The sequence below is a fragment of the Mustela putorius genome, unplaced genomic scaffold (assembly GCF_011764305.1).
Source record: "Mustela putorius furo isolate JIRA1106 unplaced genomic scaffold, ASM1176430v1.1 tig00000145_pilon_pilon_pilon, whole genome shotgun sequence".
Lineage (NCBI taxonomy): Eukaryota > Metazoa > Chordata > Mammalia > Carnivora > Mustelidae > Mustela > Mustela putorius.
Window position 1 is genome coordinate 36,871,630 of NW_025421294.1, and position 21,397 is coordinate 36,893,026.

The 21,397-nt window shown below is 36.6% G+C and overlaps 1 protein-coding gene across 6 annotated transcripts in view; it reads right to left on the reverse strand.

The window, feature by feature from the left end:
* The window catches only part of CREBRF (CREB3 regulatory factor), a 61,201-nt gene that overhangs the window by 15,457 nt on the left and 24,347 nt on the right, over positions 1–21,397 (reverse strand). For 5 of the 6 annotated variants that reach the window (XM_013060646.2, XM_004737589.3, XM_004737587.3 and 2 more), the window contains 5 exons: positions 19,196–20,282; positions 13,400–13,594; positions 11,555–11,744; positions 10,031–10,104; positions 4,432–4,554 (listed from right to left, as the gene is read on the reverse strand). In XM_013060646.2, the coding sequence (XP_012916100.1) occupies positions 4,432–4,554; positions 10,031–10,104; positions 11,555–11,744; positions 13,400–13,594; positions 19,196–20,282 (1,669 nt within the window). The remainder of the gene's footprint in view (positions 1–4,431; positions 4,555–10,030; positions 10,105–11,554; positions 11,745–13,399; positions 13,595–19,195; positions 20,283–21,397) is intronic. The other variant, XM_045075599.1, reaches the window with a different exon arrangement.

Consider the following 21,397-nt stretch of genomic DNA (forward strand, 5'->3'; position numbering starts at 1 on the left):
CTGGAGGGGAGGCAGGTGGGGGATGGGCTAAGTGGGTGATGGGCATTAAGGAGGACACTTGATGCATCAGTTGTGTCTCTAAATTCTATGCCTGAGACTAATAATACAGTACATGTTAAACTGAATTTAAATCATTAAAAAAAGACAAAAACAAAGAAACATAAGAGCAGCAAATAAACACAACAATAATGCTTTTAAGAGAAAGAGGGGTACAAAGGAGAAAGAACTTTAAAGAAATTAAGAGATAAAAAAATTGACCAAAAGTGAACTTACCTCAGAAAATACTAAAGATAGGCAAAGAAGATCCCACCCACAAATACTAAGTCCCTGAACAACAGTAACAACAAAAACAAAGCAAGGGGGGGGGGTGCCTGGGTGGGTCAGTCAGTTGAGCACCCAACTCTTGATCTCAGCTCAGGTTTTGATCTCAGGGTCGTGAGTTCAAGCCCTGCAGTGGGGTCCACGCATAGCTTAAAAAAAAAACAAAACAAAACCCAGCAAGGAAACAGATCAAATACTAAAAAGATTTGAACTACCTATTCAAAGAGCACAGTGTACACATGAGAACATCAACTAAAATGAACAACCCCAAGACAAAGTTTACTAAAACTACTGGGAATGAAAGAAAAAGAAAAAATCCTATTGACATTGGCAAAAATAGCAAATGAGTTATAAAGAAAAAAAGTAAGGTGACTATTAGGTTTTTTTGTGGGGGGTAGGTAGATTATTAACTTTTTAATAGCAACATTTTATGCCAAAAGAAAAACAGAAAATCATTTAAAATAAGGAAAGAAAATATAAGTCAAGGATTTTGAATCTGATAAAACTGACTTTTTAGATGTAAGGAGAATATACAAACTTATCAACATACAAGGTCTTTACATTTAAAAACAAAAAAATAAAAATAGGGTGCCTGGGTGGCTCAGTGGGTTAAGCCGCTGCCTTCGGCTCAGGTCATGATCTCAGGGTCCTGGGATGGAGTCCCATATCGGGCTCTCTGCTCAGCAGGGAGCCTGCTTCCCTCTCTCTCTCTCTCTCTGCCTGCCTCTCCATCTGCTTGTGATATCTCTCTGTCAAATAAATAAATAAAATCTTTAAAAATAAAAATAAAAATAATCTTTTAAAAAAAAGATTATTTATTCATTTGACAGAGAGAGATCATAAGTAGGCAGAGAGGCAGGCCGAGAGAGCGGGGGAATCAGGCTCCCTGCTGAGCAGAGAGCCTGATGCAGGGCTCGATCCCAGGACCCTGAGATCATGACCTGAGCCGAAAGCAGAGGCTTAATCCACTGAGGCACCCAGGTGCTCCATAAAAATAATCTGTACTTGTACAGTTGAGTTCCTTCATCTACCTAATAAAGGAACTGAAAATGATTTTAAAGTATATGAAAGACAGAAATGCACTGAAAGAATACATAATATATTAAAACAGCCTCAATTGATTTGAAGAAAAAGTGAAGCAAATTCACTAGGACTTCCTACTTGGGTACTGAATTAATAATTTACGTAGAGCTAAAAAGTAACTAGTTGTTCAGGAAAGTATTGATATTTATTTATTTATTTTTATTTATTTATTTATTTGACAGAGAGAGATCACAAGTAGGCAGAGAGGCAGGCAGAGAGAGAGAGAGGAGGAAACAGGCTCCCTGCTGAGCAGAGAGCCCGATTCAGGACTCGATCCCAGGACCCTGAGATCATGACCTGAGCGGAAGGCAGCAGCCCAACCCACTGAGCCACCCAGGCGCCCGAAAGTATTGATATTTAGGAACTACTCTTTGCCTATGATTATTCTCCATATAAAGATAGTTTTGTTCAAAAGAGACTTCTAATGTTTCATACTGTTAATTTTTTGTATAAATATACTGTCCTTAATTTTGTTTCATTTTGTATGTACTCTATTTTGGTATGTATTTACAACTCCACTTTTGAAAAAGTCATTCTGTAAATATAGCTGCACATTCAATTCATTTTAGTATCCTATGAACTTACCTAGTCACTATATATATAAAGTCATTTCCCAAAGCTTGGCAAAAGAGAATTAACTACTGATAAGAAATAATCACTGAGGGGTGCCTGCGTTGCTCAGTGGGTTAAGCCTCTGCATTTGGCCCAGGTCATGATCTTAACTGGCTCTGTCATGAACAAAATCTTAATTTTCTAAAGTTTGAGTGATGGATTACAGGAACAAGGTGGAAACAGAACTCAAAAAAAAATCTAAGTGGTTAAGATATAATATGGTAACAACTGAGTATTGAGAATTTATGTGCTTAGCAGGGTGCTAAGTGTTTATATACCTCTTTCCATTTAATCCACCATTGTTCATATTTTACAGATGAAGAAAATGAGGTTAGGGAAGTCAAGTCATTTCCCTAGGGTCCTAATGTAGTAAGTGGCAGGGCCAAGAGTTAAATCTCAAACTGATTTCAAATACTCTGATTTTAACCACTACAATAAACAAGCTTTTTTATATTTTTAAAACACAATTTTAATTTTTAGACCAGTGGCTATTGCTGGAACCACAGAGAAACCTAGTCTTTTTTGGTAAAAAGACAGGAAACAAGGCATAAGATCTAAGGTACCTTACAATAAAGAAAATGTTTCAATAATTAAGATAAATGCTCAAAAGTGTCAAAATGTTACAAAGAATGTCAAGAAAAAGAAATTCTCAAGTAAGCCTACAGGATGAAGTGATTAGCAGGCCACATGTGAACTACTCATGTCAAATATGACACAGATGAGTGTTAGATGACAGGCCTAAGTGATGGCATGTGGGGGCAGTGTGAACACTGGAACTCAAAGAACTTACTTCTATGCCTGGTTCGGCCATTTATTGATTGTATAACTTATGTCAAGTTACTTTAATACCTGTGTTTCTAATTCCTCATTTGTAAAATCAGAATAATAATAATACCTCCTTCACAGAGCTGTGAAAGTCGATAATTAACCAACCTTGACAGAAAGGTACTGGATCTTAGTAAATACCCATAAATTTCAGCTGTTTATCCTTTCCTAACACTTAAGGAATCCTTTCCGGGTTCTTAATTTCTCCTTTAAATCTTCTCCTTTGGCCTTCAAACATGAATGCTGTCAATTCGTTAAACTGTTTTGTCAAAATCTTTATGCATTGCTAATTTTATTAATGATTCCAAATTGCCCTTCAAAAACACCAGAATATTTCATATGCAGTATGAACACAATGCTAAACTAGTAACTGCAAAGACATGAGAAACCTACTAAGAAGTGCATAGAAGCATTCAATGTGTATTTATTTTTTATTAAAGAAAATTCAATCATCTTGGTAGCCGTGAGAAGAAGTTCTCTGTTAACAGAAATAAACTACTATTGCTCACTCTACTCCATCTAAACATCTTGATTTCTTCACAGCAATTGCCACGATCTGTTATTTTTTCCCATTTACTCTTTGTCTTCCATTTTTAGACTACAAGCTTCCTAAGAGTAGTGATCAAATCTCTATTATTCATCCCTGTATTCCCCAACACCTGGCATATGTAGGCATTGGAGAAACTTTGATGAATGAATTTATAGTAACTGGAAGTAAGAAAAATTGTCCTAACAGAAATGTTAAAAAAAAATTCCAATATATTTATAATTTTTTAAAAAATAGAACAATTTATAGTGTTCATTACTCTAAAATTCAGGTAAGAAACTAAATAATTATTAAAAAGTAAGCTCTAATTCCTTTAAGTGATCTGATTCAATACACAGCATACTGGGGAAAATGAAGAAAATTCTCAGGTAACTAAAGTTTGCCACTCTACACAATGACTACATAAGAACCAGTTTTCAAAGACAATTCTACAATACATATTGCTAAAAAAAATACATAAAACAGCTGAACCAATTTTATGATGCTTTAGGGTTTTCATGGATTGTATTACGCTACAACGTCCTTGGGATGCTACTCATCTGTAAGGTAATCTGCTCTTAAGCTCTTGCATCTCTGGAGTTCTCCTGTATTATCTACCTCTCCCCTCCCTATCAGATAGTACTCTGCCTCTGTTCCTCCTCATATTATATAATCTATTCAGGGAAAAAACAGATAATTAAGTTTATTAGAACCCTGTGAACTGTATTACTGAGTAAAACATATAGGTAAGAATCTCTACCAAAATATAAATTGCAGGCTTGACAGCTCAGGGATCTTTATTTTTCCCATAAAAGGTTAAAGGTGCTAGAAGTTCATTTTTCCTAAGTATTAAAACAGTGCAGTGATGAAGTCTAAATAACAAATTGGGGTAACCAGCAATACATGTTTATGAATGCAAAATCTCAAAAGATAAAACAACTTGTAAAGAAGAGTAACTACAATTAAGAACATTTGAGTTTTTCCTTAAAAGAATGTTTAATATCTCCTTAAATCATGTACCTTACTCCACATGTTACTGTTAGGAATTCATCCAATATTCTTACCAAGAGTATCCTTAATGAGCATTTCAAGCTTCTGCCCCATGTTGGGTCCTCTCTCTTCTCTTGGATTTTGTACTCGGTTGACAATCTCTTGCTTGATGGAGTTGATTACAAATAATAAATTATCTGGAAGACAGAACAAGACACTTGGAACATGCCACTAATATGGAAGAATTTTCTTTTTATTGTGTAATAACAGTTATTCAGTTAAAAATGGAAAACTTGTAAGAAAATATTAAGTAGTGATGGTTATAAGCTTTTTTAAAATTTAAATTCAATTAGCCAGCATATAGTACATCACTAGTTTTAGATGTAGAGTTCAGTTATAAGCTTTTTTTTTATCCAAAGAAACAAATTTCAAATGATGTGCCGGTTTTGATGACACACACTGTAGACATGTATCAATGTCTACTATCCTGTAAGCAACTTAATTGTCTTCATGGCTTTAAGAACTATAATAGTGCCTATATATTGAATCACAGGATCTTAGTAAATATTTACTAAATAAATCAAATGAAGTCCTTCAAGTCCTCCAAAGACAAAACTTTAAAAAGTATCCCCAGTTTAAGAAGAGAGTTAACCAAAAGTAAATAGAAAGAGGTAAATCATAAAGAGCAGAAATCAATAAAACAGCAGAAACATACAACAGAGAAAGTTAACAAAGCCAAAAGTGGTTCCCTAAAAAGAGCAACAAAATTGATATTTGCTCCCACCCCCCATCCCTAGCTAAATAGATTGATCACCTATATCTGGAATGAAAAAGGAGTTATCACTTAAGAATCTAGAGCTATTGAAAAGATAATAAGAAAATGCTATGTCAACAAATTAAACAACTTGGTAAAAATGGTCACATTCCTTGAAAATGCAACTTAAGTGCTGTGAACCCTGGGGATAAAAATATATTATATGTTTATTTAAAAAAAAAAAATTAAATTAAAAAAAAATTAAAAAAAGAGAGAGAAAACAAGGTTAGTTCTAAAAAAAAAAAAACCCACATAAGCTGGAAATTTTAAGTTCCAGTTTTCTAGTTTTTGTCCTTTGAAAGCAAGTATTTCACAGTAAACATGATGTCCTGAATTGTTAGTAATTACCATTAAAGTATTATTGCTAAAAAAAAAAAAAGAAAGAAAGAATATGCAACTTAAAAAACTGACACAAGAAGAAATGAAAAATATGAACAGCTTATTTCAAGTAAGGGAATTAAATTATCCAAAAATATTTCTAAAAGAAGGGTTTTAATAGAAAATTGTATCAAATATACATGAAGAATAAAACTGATCTTATTAAACTTTTCAAAAAAGAGAGGAAAGATCATGGCTCAATTCACTCTGTAAGGTCAAAATAGCCCAAATACTAAAACCTGATAAAAACATTACAAAAAAAAGAAAATCACAGACCAAGATCCCTCTTGAATACAGATACACAAATCCTTAACAAAATATTAACACAAAATCCAACTTAATGTTTTAGAACAGAATCTTATAGAATATTTTCAATAGACTCTAATATAAAAAGGACAATATATCACAACCAAGTAGAGTTTATTCCAAGAATGCAAGGTTGGTTTAATATTCAAAAATCAGTTAATGTGGGGCACATGGGTGGCTCAGTGTGTTAAAGCCTCTGCCTCCAGCTCAGGTCGTGATCCCAGGATCCTGGGATTGAGCCCCGTGTTGGGCTCTCTGCTCGGCAGGGAGCCTGCTTCCACCTCTCTCTCTCTCTCTGCCTGCCTCTCTGCCTACTTGTGATCTCTGCCTGTCAAATAAGTAAATAAATAAATCTTTTTTTAAAAAATCAGTTAATGTAATTTACCATATTAAGAGGTAAATATGTGCTCTATTACCCGAATAAAGGAGAACATGACTGCTCCAACAGATGCAAAAAAGACCATATGACAATACTCAACACCCATTTGTGATAAATGAAACTACAAAAAAAAAGGGGGGGAGAACTTAGTGATAGAGGGCATCTCATCTTACAAAAAAGCCTACTGCCAACATCATACTTTAAGGTGAAAAGTACCCCACATCCAAGACTTATTTATTTTTCTTGCCTTACTGTAATATCTAGGACATTGAATGGACATGGTAATTGCCTTGTTTGCAAAGGCATTAGTATCAGAAAAGAAATAAAGCCATCCCTATTTGCAGATGATGACTGCTTAAACAGAAAATCCAGGGCATCTATACGCCTACCACAGGAACTAATAAACAAATTTAGCAAGATAATGGGATACGATAATAATATGTAAAAATCCATTTTATATATTAGCAGCAAAGTTTAAAAATAAAATTTCAAAAATAATTCCAATTACAGCGCACCAAAAAAAATAATAAAACGCCCAGGAATAGATCTAACAAAAGATGTTAAGCATTCTAACACTTAAAACTATAAAACAAGGCACAGAGAAATTAAAGGCAAATTAACAAATGTAAAGAAATACCAAGTTCATGGATTAGAAGACTACATTTTGTTGAAATGGTATTCTCTCCAAATTGATCTGAATTTCAGTAAGCTTTTTTGTAAAAAGTGATTCCAAAATGTATATGGTCATGTAAATGACCTAGCATAGCCAATGCAACTCTGAAAAAACAAAATTGTAGGACTAACAAGAACTTCTACTTACCTGACTTAAGATTTACTATAAAACTACAGTAATCAAAACAGTTTGTACCCACATAAAGGTAGACAAATGATCAGTGGAACAGAACACAGAGTCCAGAAGTAGACTCATATGTTTAGGGTCAACTGATTTGACAAAGGTGAAAAAACAATTGAACAGGAAAAGGAAGATCTTTTTAATGAATGGTGTTTGATCAACTGGATAGTCATATGGGAAAAAAATGAACATCAATTCTCAACCCATACCATAAATAAAAATTAACCTAAAATGGATCATAAACCTAAATGTAAAACCTGAAACTATATGAACTCTGGGAGAAAACATACAAAATAGTATTTGCATTTTGGAGTTGGCAAAGTTTTTAAGAACACTAAAACTATGAAATATAAAAGGAAAGCCTGGCAAACTGGAGTTCATCAGAATTAAAAATTTTTGCTCTTTGGTAGCTCTTGGGTTACCCCAGTTTTCCATGACTTGGTTCATTTTCCAATTGGGGATGTCTTAGGGATGTCCCTTCTCAGTGTGGTCTTTTATATTTACTTGGGCACTTAATCTTTAGCATAAATGATGATGAATGCATTAACTCCTGTGTTTACATACTGTTAATCCTTCACCCTCTAAATGCCAGGTAAATTCCATTTTAACATCTTAAGGGATACAAACTCTTTAATCCTAAAATAAAAGGATTAGAAAGGCAGGGTATCATGTTGTGCTTAATTCTATGCAGTACAAAACATATAATGCAGAGTAACTAAGACCTTCAGAATATAAATAAATAAAAAGGATAAGGATAATAGAGTAAATTTTTCATAAAGTTTATTTCATTCTGAGATTATTTGTCTCAATTTTTTAGTGCTAAAACATCCTTCCTTGTATGAAATCATAGTAGTTGTAGATGATGTTCTTTTTAATGTCTTCACCTGGCAAAATACGAAATTCACAACCCTATAGTTATCAAGTTCCAAATTCTTTTTCAAATGTCACTGACCTGTGAGTTACAAATTCCACAAACTATTGGGTTAATAGGCGGGTAGTGGATAATAAGTGTTCCACAAAACAGTAACAGGCCATCTGACAGATATTTCAAGGAATCGAGGACACCATTCTCTTGAGAAATGTACCAGAAACTCTAGGAAGATTTTTCAAACTACACATGCCAAACTGCACAAGAGCATCTCATAGGTTTTGAAATGACTTCTAAAACAATAGTTAAGGCTGGCTGTTCTTTCCCAGAAACTGGAGAAGAGAAGCTAGTAAGACAGAAGTGGAAGAGAAATTAATGATAAGAGTCCGTCCTCCTTCATGCTAATTGAGAAGAAAATGGTACCTTTTAAAGACAGGCCTTTTCCTACATGAAAATATAAGATGCTTTAAGTCAGCTTTAGAAACAAGAAAAATTTAAGACAGCTACCATAACTCAATTTGAGATAGAACAACACATCCAGAAGTACCCATACTTCTGGACATTACCAACTTCCCAGGTGTTCCCTAACCCAGAATATATTTACATCACAGACCAAAGCATGTGTGAGGGACTGTGCATTAGCAGACAAATGCAAAAATATCTGACTAAAAATAATTATGGATATACATATATACATAATTATGGATAAATACGTTAACTGAACAAAACACATACAGATGCCTACAACTGTCCAAGGAAACACAAATCCAGAAGGCTCCCAATGGCCCACAACATCGCCCTGGAGCCCAAGTCATCTGGTTCTAAAAGAGAATATGAATGCATATGATATTGTAATCATTATGTGTATATATACTCACAGAGCTCAAGGTCAGAATGCTTCAACAGCAAGAAAGAATAATAGGAAAATGGGTAGATTTCCTTGCCACAAACCAACTATTGTTTTACCTTGCATTTACCTGATTAAAGTTCCTGAGTGGCCATTAATATATAAAACCATCAGCTCATTTCACAAGTTGTAAACTTCACAATAGGAAATTCTCTTTCTGCCCTCACAAATGGAAACAAGATAATCAAGATACAAATTAAGAAAACTGCACAAAGTTTACTGAGCACCTATGTGCCAGATGTCGCGCTGGACTTCAGAAAGTCTCTGGAAACAAATAGTAACTTACCATTTTACCACTTATCCACTTTCAGATACAACTTAACCCAAGAGCTATACAGTGAATAAGACAGTTTTAGAGGCAAAAGAACATATGAACTCTTATGACACCAGGCTTAAGGAGTAGTAAGAGATCGAGGAGGAAAGGAAAGGTGGTTCTTAGTACAGAAGATCAAAACCAGAGCTTTCCAAACCTCTAGTGTACAGTAAAAGGGTTCCAGGGGTTTGAGATGCTAATCCTCTCAGCCCACAGGGGCCTCCCTTCCCATGAGCAGCCTACTCTGATAAATTCCAAGATACCTCAGTGATGATAATTTTTACATGTGCCATGTTGTGATAGACTGGGTGGTACCGAGCTAAACCAACAGTTACCAAGTAAGTGCTAAGATAGTTGCCCAAGTGTAATATGGGGATAGTGTTAAAAATATGGACTCTTGAGTTCTACTTGCACAGATTCCAATTCACTGGATCTGGGGAGAAGCCTAGAAATCTGTACTTTAGCATGTAACAGATGATTCTAATGAGCAGTCAAATTTGTAAAATACACATCTAAATTATCCACTCAGAGATTAAAATAAACACTAGTCACTAAAATTGGCTAACATAGCAACATAATTGTAAAATGAAGTAGGAGATTATTGTGGTCACAAGCAGAGAAGCTCTTCAGGAGAGAGAGGAGATCTGGGATGGGGGGCCACAGATACAGACACTCATTAAAAGGAGAACATGAATGAATAAGAGTGAGTATGTAGCTTACTGAATGAATGAACAAAAAGGAGGCTGGCCTAAAACTTGGCAGGATACAGGGAAGGCAAATAACAAAACCAAAGAAAAAGAGAATGGTCGGCAAAGTAATAGGAGATTAATCAAATTCTTAAAAGTTTAGGTTTACCATATTCTGTGTTGAGGCCCCATAATTTCACTTTATTAGCTTCATACTGGGCTTTTTTCTTTAATCGACAAGCCCTGTGAAAGGAAGGAGCAATTAGTTCACTTCTTTTTTTAAGTGAACATTCAGAATATACTTCTTTTTGCTGCTGTCAAACATTTTCTAATAACAACCAAAAATCACTGCCTACTGATGTTTTATATCAAGGAACTCAGTTTCCAAAAAACACACAATATAATCATTAATCCAAATGATTTTTGAAAATTTTAGCACGTCCAAAAATAATGACAAATACACTAAAATAAACAACAAAAACTGACAATACCAAGAGAATGTAAAGTAAGTGGAACCATCACATGTTGCTAATTGGGATATAAAATACCGCATGCTGCTACTTTGAAAAACAGTGATTTTTCAAAAATTTTACATTATTACTTCAGAAATAGCTATTTTGGCAATTTCTTATAAAGTTAAACATATGCTCTTGGGTATTTACCCAAGAGAAATGCAAACTTATGTTCACACAAACACCTGTAAATGAATGTTTCTGGTGGCTTTATCTTAATTGGCAAAAAGTGGAAGCTGGCCCAATATCCTTCAACTGGTGAATGGACACACTGTAGTATATCCCCCAAAAGGAATACTATTCAGCAATAAAAAGTAACAAACTATTACTCAACAACATGGATAAACATGAATCTCAAATGCATCATATTAAATCAAAGAAGCCAGAGTCAAAAGGCTACGTATCATAGGATTCCATCTATATGACACTCTAGAAAAGGCAAAACTCTGGGGACAGAAAACAGATCAGTGGTTGGAGGGATTAGGGGTGACAGAAGGAGTTTCCTTTACAAGGAGGCATGAGGAAAATTTTTTAAAGGATGATTACTGGTGATTGTGGTGGTGTGTATATGATTGGATACGTTTGTCAAAATCCAAAGAAGTGTACCATAGACAAGCCTGGGTGGCTCAGTTGGTTAAGCAACAGACTCTTGGTTTTCGCTTAGGTCGTAATTTCAAGGTTGTGAGATCAGGCCTCATACTGGGCTCCAATGCTCAACTCGGAGTCTGCTTGGGATTCTCTCTCTCCCTCTCCCACTGCCCCTCCCCCTACTGGCACTCACTCTCTAAGTAAATCTTTTTTAAAAACCCCATAAAAGTGTACATTAAAAGGCATCCATTTTACTTCAAGTAAATCATACCCCAATTAAAAAAATGACTTATCATAAAACAAAGAAAAAGTAAAACTATGATAAATTTTTACATTTTTATAATACAATGCACTTGAGTCCATTCACCTCTCCCCTTTAAAAGCAGAACACCATCTTTTGGTTTTATGAAGCATAACAAAGCATAAATACCATCTTTTATTTTCAAAGGAAAAATTACAATATTCTCATTATAATATTTATAAAAGCATATTTCTGAATAAATGGTTGACAATCATCTAATAAAAGCTCACTGAAAGTCTAAAACCTCACCACCAAGGCTTTATTTACACAGGTGAACATGATTAGCATTTACCTGGAAGCCAGCTTATTTTTTTCCTTCCTTGACCTTGGCCGGGCTGTTAAGGGTAGCTCACTGACGGGAGTCAGATCACTAATCACCTTATTCAGTTTCCGTAGTTCATTGCCTATCTGGAGTAGTTTTTTAGGATTTGGAGTCAGGTCTTCTACGTCAGTTCTCCGTGACTTCTTTACTGCATACTTCCCTACAGATGGTTTAAAAGAAGTTTAAATTAGATCATTTTATTTCACCAAAGATATATTCTACAGCCATATATTAAAACCACATTTCACCCTTCCGTCAAGTCCTGGCACATTTCAGAAGTCTCAGCATGATATGCTAAAAGAGCTAGCCTTCTCTCCTTCCCACCTGTGCCTCCAAGAAATTGGGGAAGTATGGCACAGCTCCAGTCCCTGCCAAGTCCTTCTCCACCCTAAAGTTTCTAGCCCTGGGTATGACAGAATCTTAATTACATGCATAGTGGTAATAAGCATCATAAACCTCGGGATTGGAGTGCAAGTTCACTGCATCCAAAAATCAGGGCAAGGGTAGAACATACACCCAGAAAAGAAACAGATTTTACTCAAACCAAGATGTTGTGATGCTGCGACTGAAAATTTCCCAGACATATACTCTGGTGCTGGACTCAAAAGGCCAACAAGTAAGTACTGCCTTTTGTGAAAGCTCTTCCTTGGTTAGTTTGATAAATAACATTAGAGAAGATTTGGGGGTCTTGCCCTATCACTGAAGGCAACAGAGATGGCCTGGCCTTCTGAACTACAATATACCAAACAATTTTCCTCGTACTGGCCATGTGCTGCCTACCATTTACTGGACCTGTCTTTTCATTTCTCGCAGAAAACTAATGTGAAGGCCAAAGCTAGGTCTATTCACTAAGAACAGTAGAGTACAGACTGAGTGCCAGTGGAGAGGGAATATGAGGCACAAAAATACTTCTGATATAATTCCTGTGTCAAAACAAAATTGCTTAGCAACTTACATCTGTAGCATGAGAGATTACTAAAACTGTTCATTGAGTGCCAAACTTACTAGTGCTCTCTGCCCTTTTGGTACAGATTTTGGATCATACAAAATAAAAGAAGAAACTCTACTTAATTACATCTTCCAAGGTAAACTTTGCCTAAGATTATATAAGCTTCTCCCAACTCCTACCATTCAACTCTTCTCTCTCCATTTCTTTTCTTTTCTTTTTTCTTTTTTATTTGACAGAGAGAGATCACAAGTAGGCAGAGAGGCAGGCAGAGAGAGAGAGAGGAGGAAGCAGGCTCCCTGCTGAGCAGAGAGCCTGATGCGGGACTCGATCCCAGGACCCTGAGATCATGACCTGAGCTGAAGGCAGCAGCTTAACCCACTGAGCCACCCAGGTGCCCTCCATTTCTTTTCTCTACAATTATTACCTTTCCTCTGCTTCCTCTTTTCTTCCCACCACCATTGATTCCAATCTCCCTATTTACATTTCAGCCTGGAGACTGGACAAGAACGGAAGAGAAAGATGCTGGAGCCCATTCCCTTTCTCCCCAACCCTTTTGGTCTATTGCAACTGTGGCAGGTCAGGACTCAATCAGCAGTCTCCTGGTCCCTTCCCAGGCAGGGTAAGTAGAATAGGAAGTGACCAGAAATCCTTTCTGCAGAGCTTCCTCCCTGTTTAGGTGATGGCTCTCACTACCAGTAAATGCTATTTGTGAGTATCTCTGCAGAGATAGCTAATAGAGCAGCTCTCCTGTTCCCCTCTCCACTTCACTAGTAAGGGCTGAGTATGTAGGTACATGGAAAGGGAACATTATGGTTTATGATTTCTGTATTAGTGACACGAAATGTCTGACCACAATTCCCTCTTACCATGATGTAAGCCATTTTTCTGGTACATATTACTTGGCAAGGTGTCTCGGTTCCATTCAGATGGCCTTAGCATCCTCTCTTGCTGTGATGGGGTGAGCTGCTCACTATACTCCCAGAAGTACCTTCTTTTACCTCTCTTCCGAGAGGATATTGAAGTCATCTCCTTTAAGTCTTCCACAGAATCATTTTCATAGCCTTAAAAAAAAAAAAAAGGAAAGCACCCCCATCCCCAATTTTTAAGGCCCATAAATTTCAATAAAGCAATCAAGGCAAATAAAAAGATCTCTTCCATTTGTCACTTGATATATTTCCTTTCATCTGAAAACATCATTGGCATATCAAAGGTAACAGACCAGGTCTATAAAATAACTTTGAATATGGAGATCTCTAACTCATAAAATATTCAGAGACTAATAATCATAGGTAACTATAAGTTTATCCTCCTTATAGTTCTCTCTGGTTCGTATGAGTTAGTGTAGGAAATCTTTTAAAAATATCTTTAAATAGGCACTCACTGAGAGAATAATGAAATATAGCTCTAGGAATGTCAAATGCACCATTAGATCATGGTACTAAGACCCTACACTATGATTTAAAATGCCTTCCGTCTAAAATTTATGCATCCAAAACATTCCCAGACAGACAAGTGTGTGCATTTCTGTGATTGTATCCTACCAGAGCTTTGTGAGGCAGTAACCTGTCCATAGAATAGGTTTTCTGCCTACCTCCCACCCTACCCCTTTTGTAAAAGTACAAAAATGAGAGTGTTCTCACAGACTCGCAAATAAAAACACATATGCCTAGTTTAATATTTTACTGGAAGCAATATGCATCTACTTCACTTTTTTTTTTAAAAGAAGTTATTTTCCTTACTAAGGGAGAGTTTCAGAAAAAAATTAATTTTGAGCTGCTAGAACTGTTGGTCAGACCTCACGCAGGATGACTTACAAATCTAAAATACCCTCAGAGAATGCTCATCTTAGTGTACGCCACGTCATTACTGCTAAGTACATGGAGGAGTGGAGATGGACCCCACGTAGGATGTATAGAACACTAAGGTGGACAGGAAAACTTGGGTAGCACTGACAAAGCAGAATGACCACTTTGTCTCCTAAAAACATGACTTCTCTGGAACTGACACTAAAAAAGTGATAATATCTGCAGAAATATAGATCCATTTGTATGACATTCTGGAAAAGCCAAAACTACAGGCAAAACTAGAAAGCGGTGGGCCAGGAGTTGGGAGTGGAGGGAGGGGCTGACTCTAAAAAAATACAAGGCAGGGGCGCCTGGGTGGGAGTCGGTTAAGTGTCTGCCTTCAGGTCAGGTCATGATCCCAGGGCCCTGCTCAAGGGGGAGCCTGCTTCTCCCTCTGCCTGCTGCTTCCCCTGCTTGTGCTCTTGCTTGTTTGCTCTGTCAAATAAATAAATAAAACCTTTTAAAAATAATAAATAAAGGAACACAAGGGAAATTGGGGGGGGTGATGAAACTCTTCTGTATCTTGAGGGTGGTAGTGGTTACCAGCAGTACAAGCACTTTTCAAAACTCACAGTAGTGTACACTTAGAGAAGGGCGAATTTCATATTTATACTTCCTATACTTCAATAAACATAACCTTTTAAAAAAGAATCAGGGGCGCCTAAGTGGCTCAGTGGGTTAAGCCACTGCCTTCGGCTCAAGTCATGATCTCAGGGTCCTGGGATCGAGTCCCACATCGGGCTCTCTGCTCAGCAGGGGGCCTGCTTCCCTTCTTCTCTCTCTGTGTGATCTCTTTCCTTCCTCTCTCCTACTGTGATCTCTGTCAAATAAATAAATAAAATCTTAAAAAAAAATAAAATAAAAATAAAAAAGAATCAATTTGGAGACCAGAATTGACTTCAAAGGCAACAATCAAGAGAACTCTCTGTAGAACTGCTGGTATTAACAGCACTAAAGTGCACATGTGGTAGTTTAAAACAACATGGCAAGGAGTGTGACAGTGAACTCTAGTTTCTTATGAAGAAATGATGAACAAGTCACACCATCATTTCGAGAAGTCTGATTTTTAGAACTTGTGTTAGATACATAAAACAATGACTTTGGCCTATTTATTTGTGCCAATGCTACACTTCAAATTAAGGATTTCATCTTGTTCCAGAGATCAACCTAGCTTTTGGAAAGATGCAAGGGCCACACGGTGCCACCAGAAATGTCATTTTCCAAATACCTGGCTCCACCAGGCCAAGAAAAACTTACTGGCTTGAAGAAACTACTGGCTCAGAGAATTAACCCAGTATGGCTGGGAATACCTCAACACAAGCAGATAGACCAACAAAAACACTTCCAACTTCCTACCAATGTCAAGAACTGGTGTTCCACAAAAACAAAATAACCAAACCAAAACAGAAACAGATCCACAATACAACAAACAAACCATATACAAGATAAGGAGGAGGAAAACAGGTAAAGGGGATTAAGAGGTATAAATTTCCAGTTATAAAGCCAATCAGTCATGGGATATAAAGTACAACTTGGGAAATAGTCAATAATGTAATAATTTTGTACGGCAACAGTTAGTAACTAGACTTAATGTAGAGATCATTTTGTAATGTACATAAATATTGAATCACTATATTATACACTGAAACTAATATTATATACCAATCATACTTAACTAAAAATAAATAAAAACTTAAAAAAATAAGTAAAAAAAAAAAAACCCAACCCTCTGTATGGTGGCCGACAGTAACTAGACTTATCATGGGGATCATGTTGTAATTATGATGCACAGTCACTAAGATGCACACCTGAAACTAAGAGAATATTGTAAGTCAATTATACTTCAGTAAAAAAATAGAAGAGCTAGTATTCCATATTTAAATCTACCCTGACCCAAAGCATAAAGGAAACATTTTCACATACAGCTTCCTCAGGCATCCCATCCCTCTGATAACTGTTTTGATATTCTCCCCAATTTAGCAACCCTCCTCAGGTGGCCTGGACTTTGGGCAAAACACTACTTTTCATTTAATATACTTATATATTTCACTTACAGATACTTTGAGACTTCTGACAGCCCAGTAAAAAAGGTATCATTAACCCCATTTAAAAAAAGAAACATGCTCATGGAGGCTTTAAGTGATTTGGCAGAGCTAGAACTGACTCAAGTCCCATGAATCAAGAAGTCTAGCTCCTATTGGGCTTATCTGACATGATTATCAAATGTAAGTCAAAAAGGCTACATTTACTGTGTCAAATTCTAACCATACATCTTTGGTTAGTGCAGACTATTGGTAAAGTCAATCTTGAAAATGTTTAGTACAGATTAGAAAATAAACTTTCATTCTGGGAGCCCAATTCTTAGTATTACACCACGTAATCCCAATGACCCCAAACAGTCATAGCCTGTGACAGAATAGGCTCTATTAAAACTTTGGAGCAAGGCCAGAGGAGGTACTGAAACTGCATTTTACACCTTTCCTGGAGCTTTGTAGGCTCAGGCACTGTTGTAGCCAACTGCCAAGAAACAGCATCAAGGGAGCTAGTCATCACAAAAGGGCCTTTGTAAACTGCTGCAAATTAAACCAATCAACCCACTCTAAAACTAGCACTCTGAAGAAACCATAACTATCCTCACTTTTCTGCTTCAAAGAATTTCTTCCTGCTTTCCACCAATAATTCACTTCTGCATTCCTGAAGCCACTTTTTTAGCTCTTTCTTCTAAGAAAAAGGGAAATTTTCATTAGCAAATATGAATAGAGCCCAAATAATACCACAAAATTGTGTTGATTTTGTGGTTAAATCATGTCATTCATTAACATTTGTGAAAACTGTCCAAGTAATACTAACCAAAGAGGCTTTACTTCAAGTCAACTGGAAGGGAGTGAATTAAATGCCATCCAAACATTCAGCATTGTTAAACAGAGTCAAGAAGAGAGTTTTACCCAGCCAATGCATCTCTGTTTCAAAGTAGTGCTGGTTACCACCAACAAGCTCACACAACAGGATTCTTCTATAGAAGACAAGGCAAGGGAATGTGGCATGACAGGACAACACCAGCTATAACACTGGTTCTCCTCTCCCACCCATGAAAGTTAAAAGGTTGACAAAATGCAAATGAGGGTCAACTTACTAAGTGATCTCTCTTCACAGACCTAGTCATCTCTCAACACACTTATCCAGGTAAAAACACTCTACAAGATAAGAGCAAAACTACAACCAGAAGTGGGGTAGACAGCATAGTGCTTGGTGATGGCAGGATTTACTGACTCCCTCTGACTTACATGTTTCTTTAAGCATCTACCGGGACAAACCACTCCTTCTCCACATTTTCCATTTCCCTTAGTTATTACCCATCTTCCCTTTGTTTCACCCTTCCCCTACCCTCCTACCCTGATCCTAAATATGGAACTCAAAGCGATAGGGCTGATGGGTCAGACCTTGAAGACGACTCATAGACAGCACTCTGGGCTTACCATGGGAGGAAGCTATATAACTTACCACTAGCTACAAAGACAACTTTTCCTGAAACACCTCAAAGCAGATTTTTTAAAGATTTTTTTTTTTAAGTAATCTCTACACCAGGGGCTTGAACTCACAACCCTGAGATCAAGAGTCACATGCTCTACTGACTGAGCCAGCCAAGTGCCCCTCAAAGCAAACTTTATTAAGTTGTTGAGAGAAAAACCTTCCTGCTAAGTAGAAAAAATAATTGTCCTATCTAGACTATGCAGAGTTCTAAAGTAAACCCAAAAAAGGCATAAGCCCTTTTCCTCTGGATTAAAGTACTTTTTCCTTACTTGAAACTCCACCCGAGTCAAATTTGGTTGTATCAAATACACAAATCTAAGCATTTGTGTAACAGAAAGATTTCACTAAAGCAGTCTTTTTTCTAGCAATAATAGTGCTTTGCCAGGTATACCATATATCTACTATGGCTTAAAAACCTTTCTGAAAATTAAATACCAGTCTTTATACTGCCAGAAATTCCAGCAATTATAACAAAAGAGCTCTCTTGCAATTTCTAAGGTTTTAAAAATAACTTGTTTTTTTTTAATATACAAGTTACAGCATCAACACTATTTTTGAAGAGAACAACTTTTGCTTAAATTTGAAGATCTTCACTTCTTTGTGCATTTTAAACTGTGTGCCACTTGGCAATACCATTTTCATAAATACTGCACAAGCCAACAGTGGCAACAGCCCAAGCATGTAAATGCTGAATGAAGCGAATCAATTCCCACAGGTTTCATTTTCTTCCTTCCTTTTATTTATATGTGCTGTGTATATTAAAAAAAAAAAAAAAGCAGAGTATCCTTCATGTTCATTAAATTACAGCATGTATTTTTCTTAAATGGAAAAAAAACTGTGAATGAAAGATGGGACAGACACAAAAAGCTCTTTTTTTTTACATTATGCATGAAGTAGGTCTTGTTGGTTGTAAGCATGAGTAATATAAAGCACTATCACTTGGTTTACCACTGGGGCACTCTTAACTTGCCTCAACTATAATAGAGAGACATGTATATAAATAGAAATATTTTTAAATCAATCAATTCTTGGCATCTTTGCACAGCTGCTCAGAGAGTAACAAATTAGTCTCTTAACATAAATTAAGAAGAAGCCCTCGAAGAATCAGCCTATGAATCACTATATGAGCAAAAGTGATTATTTTAGAGTTGCCTGAATAGAAAAAAAGCAATTACTTATTTGAGCCAAGATAGTAAGTCATTTAATCCCCAAACTAAGGCAAAGAAAACATCTATATCTCAAGACAGGAGAAAGGTCCGTTTGGTAAGCCTCCAAGCATTACCATACCTGGCTCAGAGAAAGTGTCACTAATATCATCATCTTTGTCATCTTCATAATCCTCTTCCTCCTCCTCCTCCTCCTCATTTTCAGAAAGTTCGTGCTCACTACCAAATCCTTCATCATGGTCCTCATCATCAACATCATCCTCGTCTTCCTCATCTTCTTCAGGACTGCATTTGGTTGGCTGTTCACCCAAATTGTCAGAGACAAAAAGGGAGTAATTGTGCTCTTCTTTTTTCTGGGATGAATCTGAGACCAATGTGCTGGCAGAAAGGCTGCTACTCTCTCCTGCTGCAATTGACCCAGGACCCTCCTGGGACAGGGGACTGAGTAACAGTTCCTGGGTTTCTTTAAAAGGCAAAGCTGGAGTGATGTGACCCTGAAGAGGCTCCACCCCTTTCTTCTCTGGTCGCTTTGCTACTGCACCACAGTAGCAGGTGTTCTCCTTTGCTGCGTCTGCGTGAATCTGGCTCAACAAGGGCCGACTCTGCTGCACTGGGTTGATCTTTACCTTTGCCTTTTTTACATAGTCTTTACATTCAACATGAAAGTTCACCTTTTCATTATGATACACGTTGGTCTTCACCATGATCTGTGTGCTTGAAGTGGGTTTACTTGCTTTTTGGACACAGTCTGACAAAGGGACGTCAGCCTGAAGAGTTTTAGAAGAACACACAGGGGCAGCTGCTCTGCTTGAGATCTTTTTACTAGGGAATGAAGAGGGCAAGGGATTCTGTTTGACACTGAAAAGTGAATCAGGGTAATAAAGGGAATCAGAAACAGACTGAGAGTCCTCGCTATTAAGCTGGGCCAAAGTTGGAGTTTTACTTATGACCTCTTCATCTTGGTAAGGGCTAGAAAAGTCATCAAGACCCAAGTAATCCACTTCTTTTGTTCCCCAGATGTCACAGCTGGTTAGCTTGGTGTACTTTGTTAAGTCTTCACAGTACGTATCCCACTGTTCCCAGTTTGAGGTTAAAGCACCCTCATTATCCAGGACATCTGTGAAAGACTCCAGATTTTCAATGTCTTTGCAATCCTCCAAAGAAAGGAAGCTGTCTCTAGGATTCTGTTGATAGTTCATCTCTCTATCCTGAGAAAAGTTAAAAAAAAAAAATCACACACCATATTTTAGGAAAGAGGTATTCACCTCCATCCTCACATCCATGTACCAAAATGACAAGTCAGTATTTAACCTCTGGTCTGTTTTAAGATAAAGGCTCTTTACATGTCACTTTACCAGTCCATATAATATCATTTTCTTGGGCAAGGAAAACAAAGGGAAAATATGCCCCTCGAGAGGCTTACGTCTGGTCTAAATATCAAGGACTCTTGAACTTTACTACAAACACTCTTTCTGAAAAAGGTTTACGTTTCTTGATCTTTGACTTAGAAAAATTTGAGGATCTCCTTTGAAACAAGCTTCAATTAAAAGCAAATAATGAAGACCTTACCTTCATCACAGAAGAACCTGTCTTCTGAACTGAGAACTTAAATATAGAGGCAAAGAGCAAATCAAAGAGGAGTTGAAATTCCACCACAGAAGGTTAAGATCTTTGATTAGACCTGGTTAACAACGCTTGGGCATGGGGACTACAATACTCCTCACGAGTGTGACAGAAATAGGATTTTAAAAATGTGTTAGTGAGACTATGCAGCCATTAAAAAGAATGAAGTTAAAGTCTAATGTACTAGCAAGAGAGGCTGTTTACCAGATGTCTTTACATTAAAAGGATTAAGTTACAGTATACAGTATCTATGAATGTCTTATCCAACTTAAAATACTCATGTATTTATATATGAACAGAAGGACTCTGTTAGGAGTACTTATCTTTGGGGAAAAGGTTTAGAAGGTGGAGGTTCAGGAAGGAAACGAGGACATTTTCATTTTTCCAGTTTGTTTTGATTTTTGCATTTGTGTGGCAGCTTTCTTGCTTCCTTTTTGCTTATGGGTGTGTTAAAGAGTTAAAGAGTTAAAGAGTCTGTGTTCTAAGAGTTTTAAAGAAGTACAGTTTGCAGACCACAAAATTCACCTGTATTAAGTGTACAATTCAATGATTTTTAGTAAATTAACAGATTTGTATATTTAGTCTTGCAGTTTTTATATACTTCCATGTTGCTTAAGCTGTATGTAATTAAAATTATTTTTTAAATGTTCTTCTTAGGAATCTTAGGTTTCTATTTACCTTGGGAATAAGTGATAAGTAT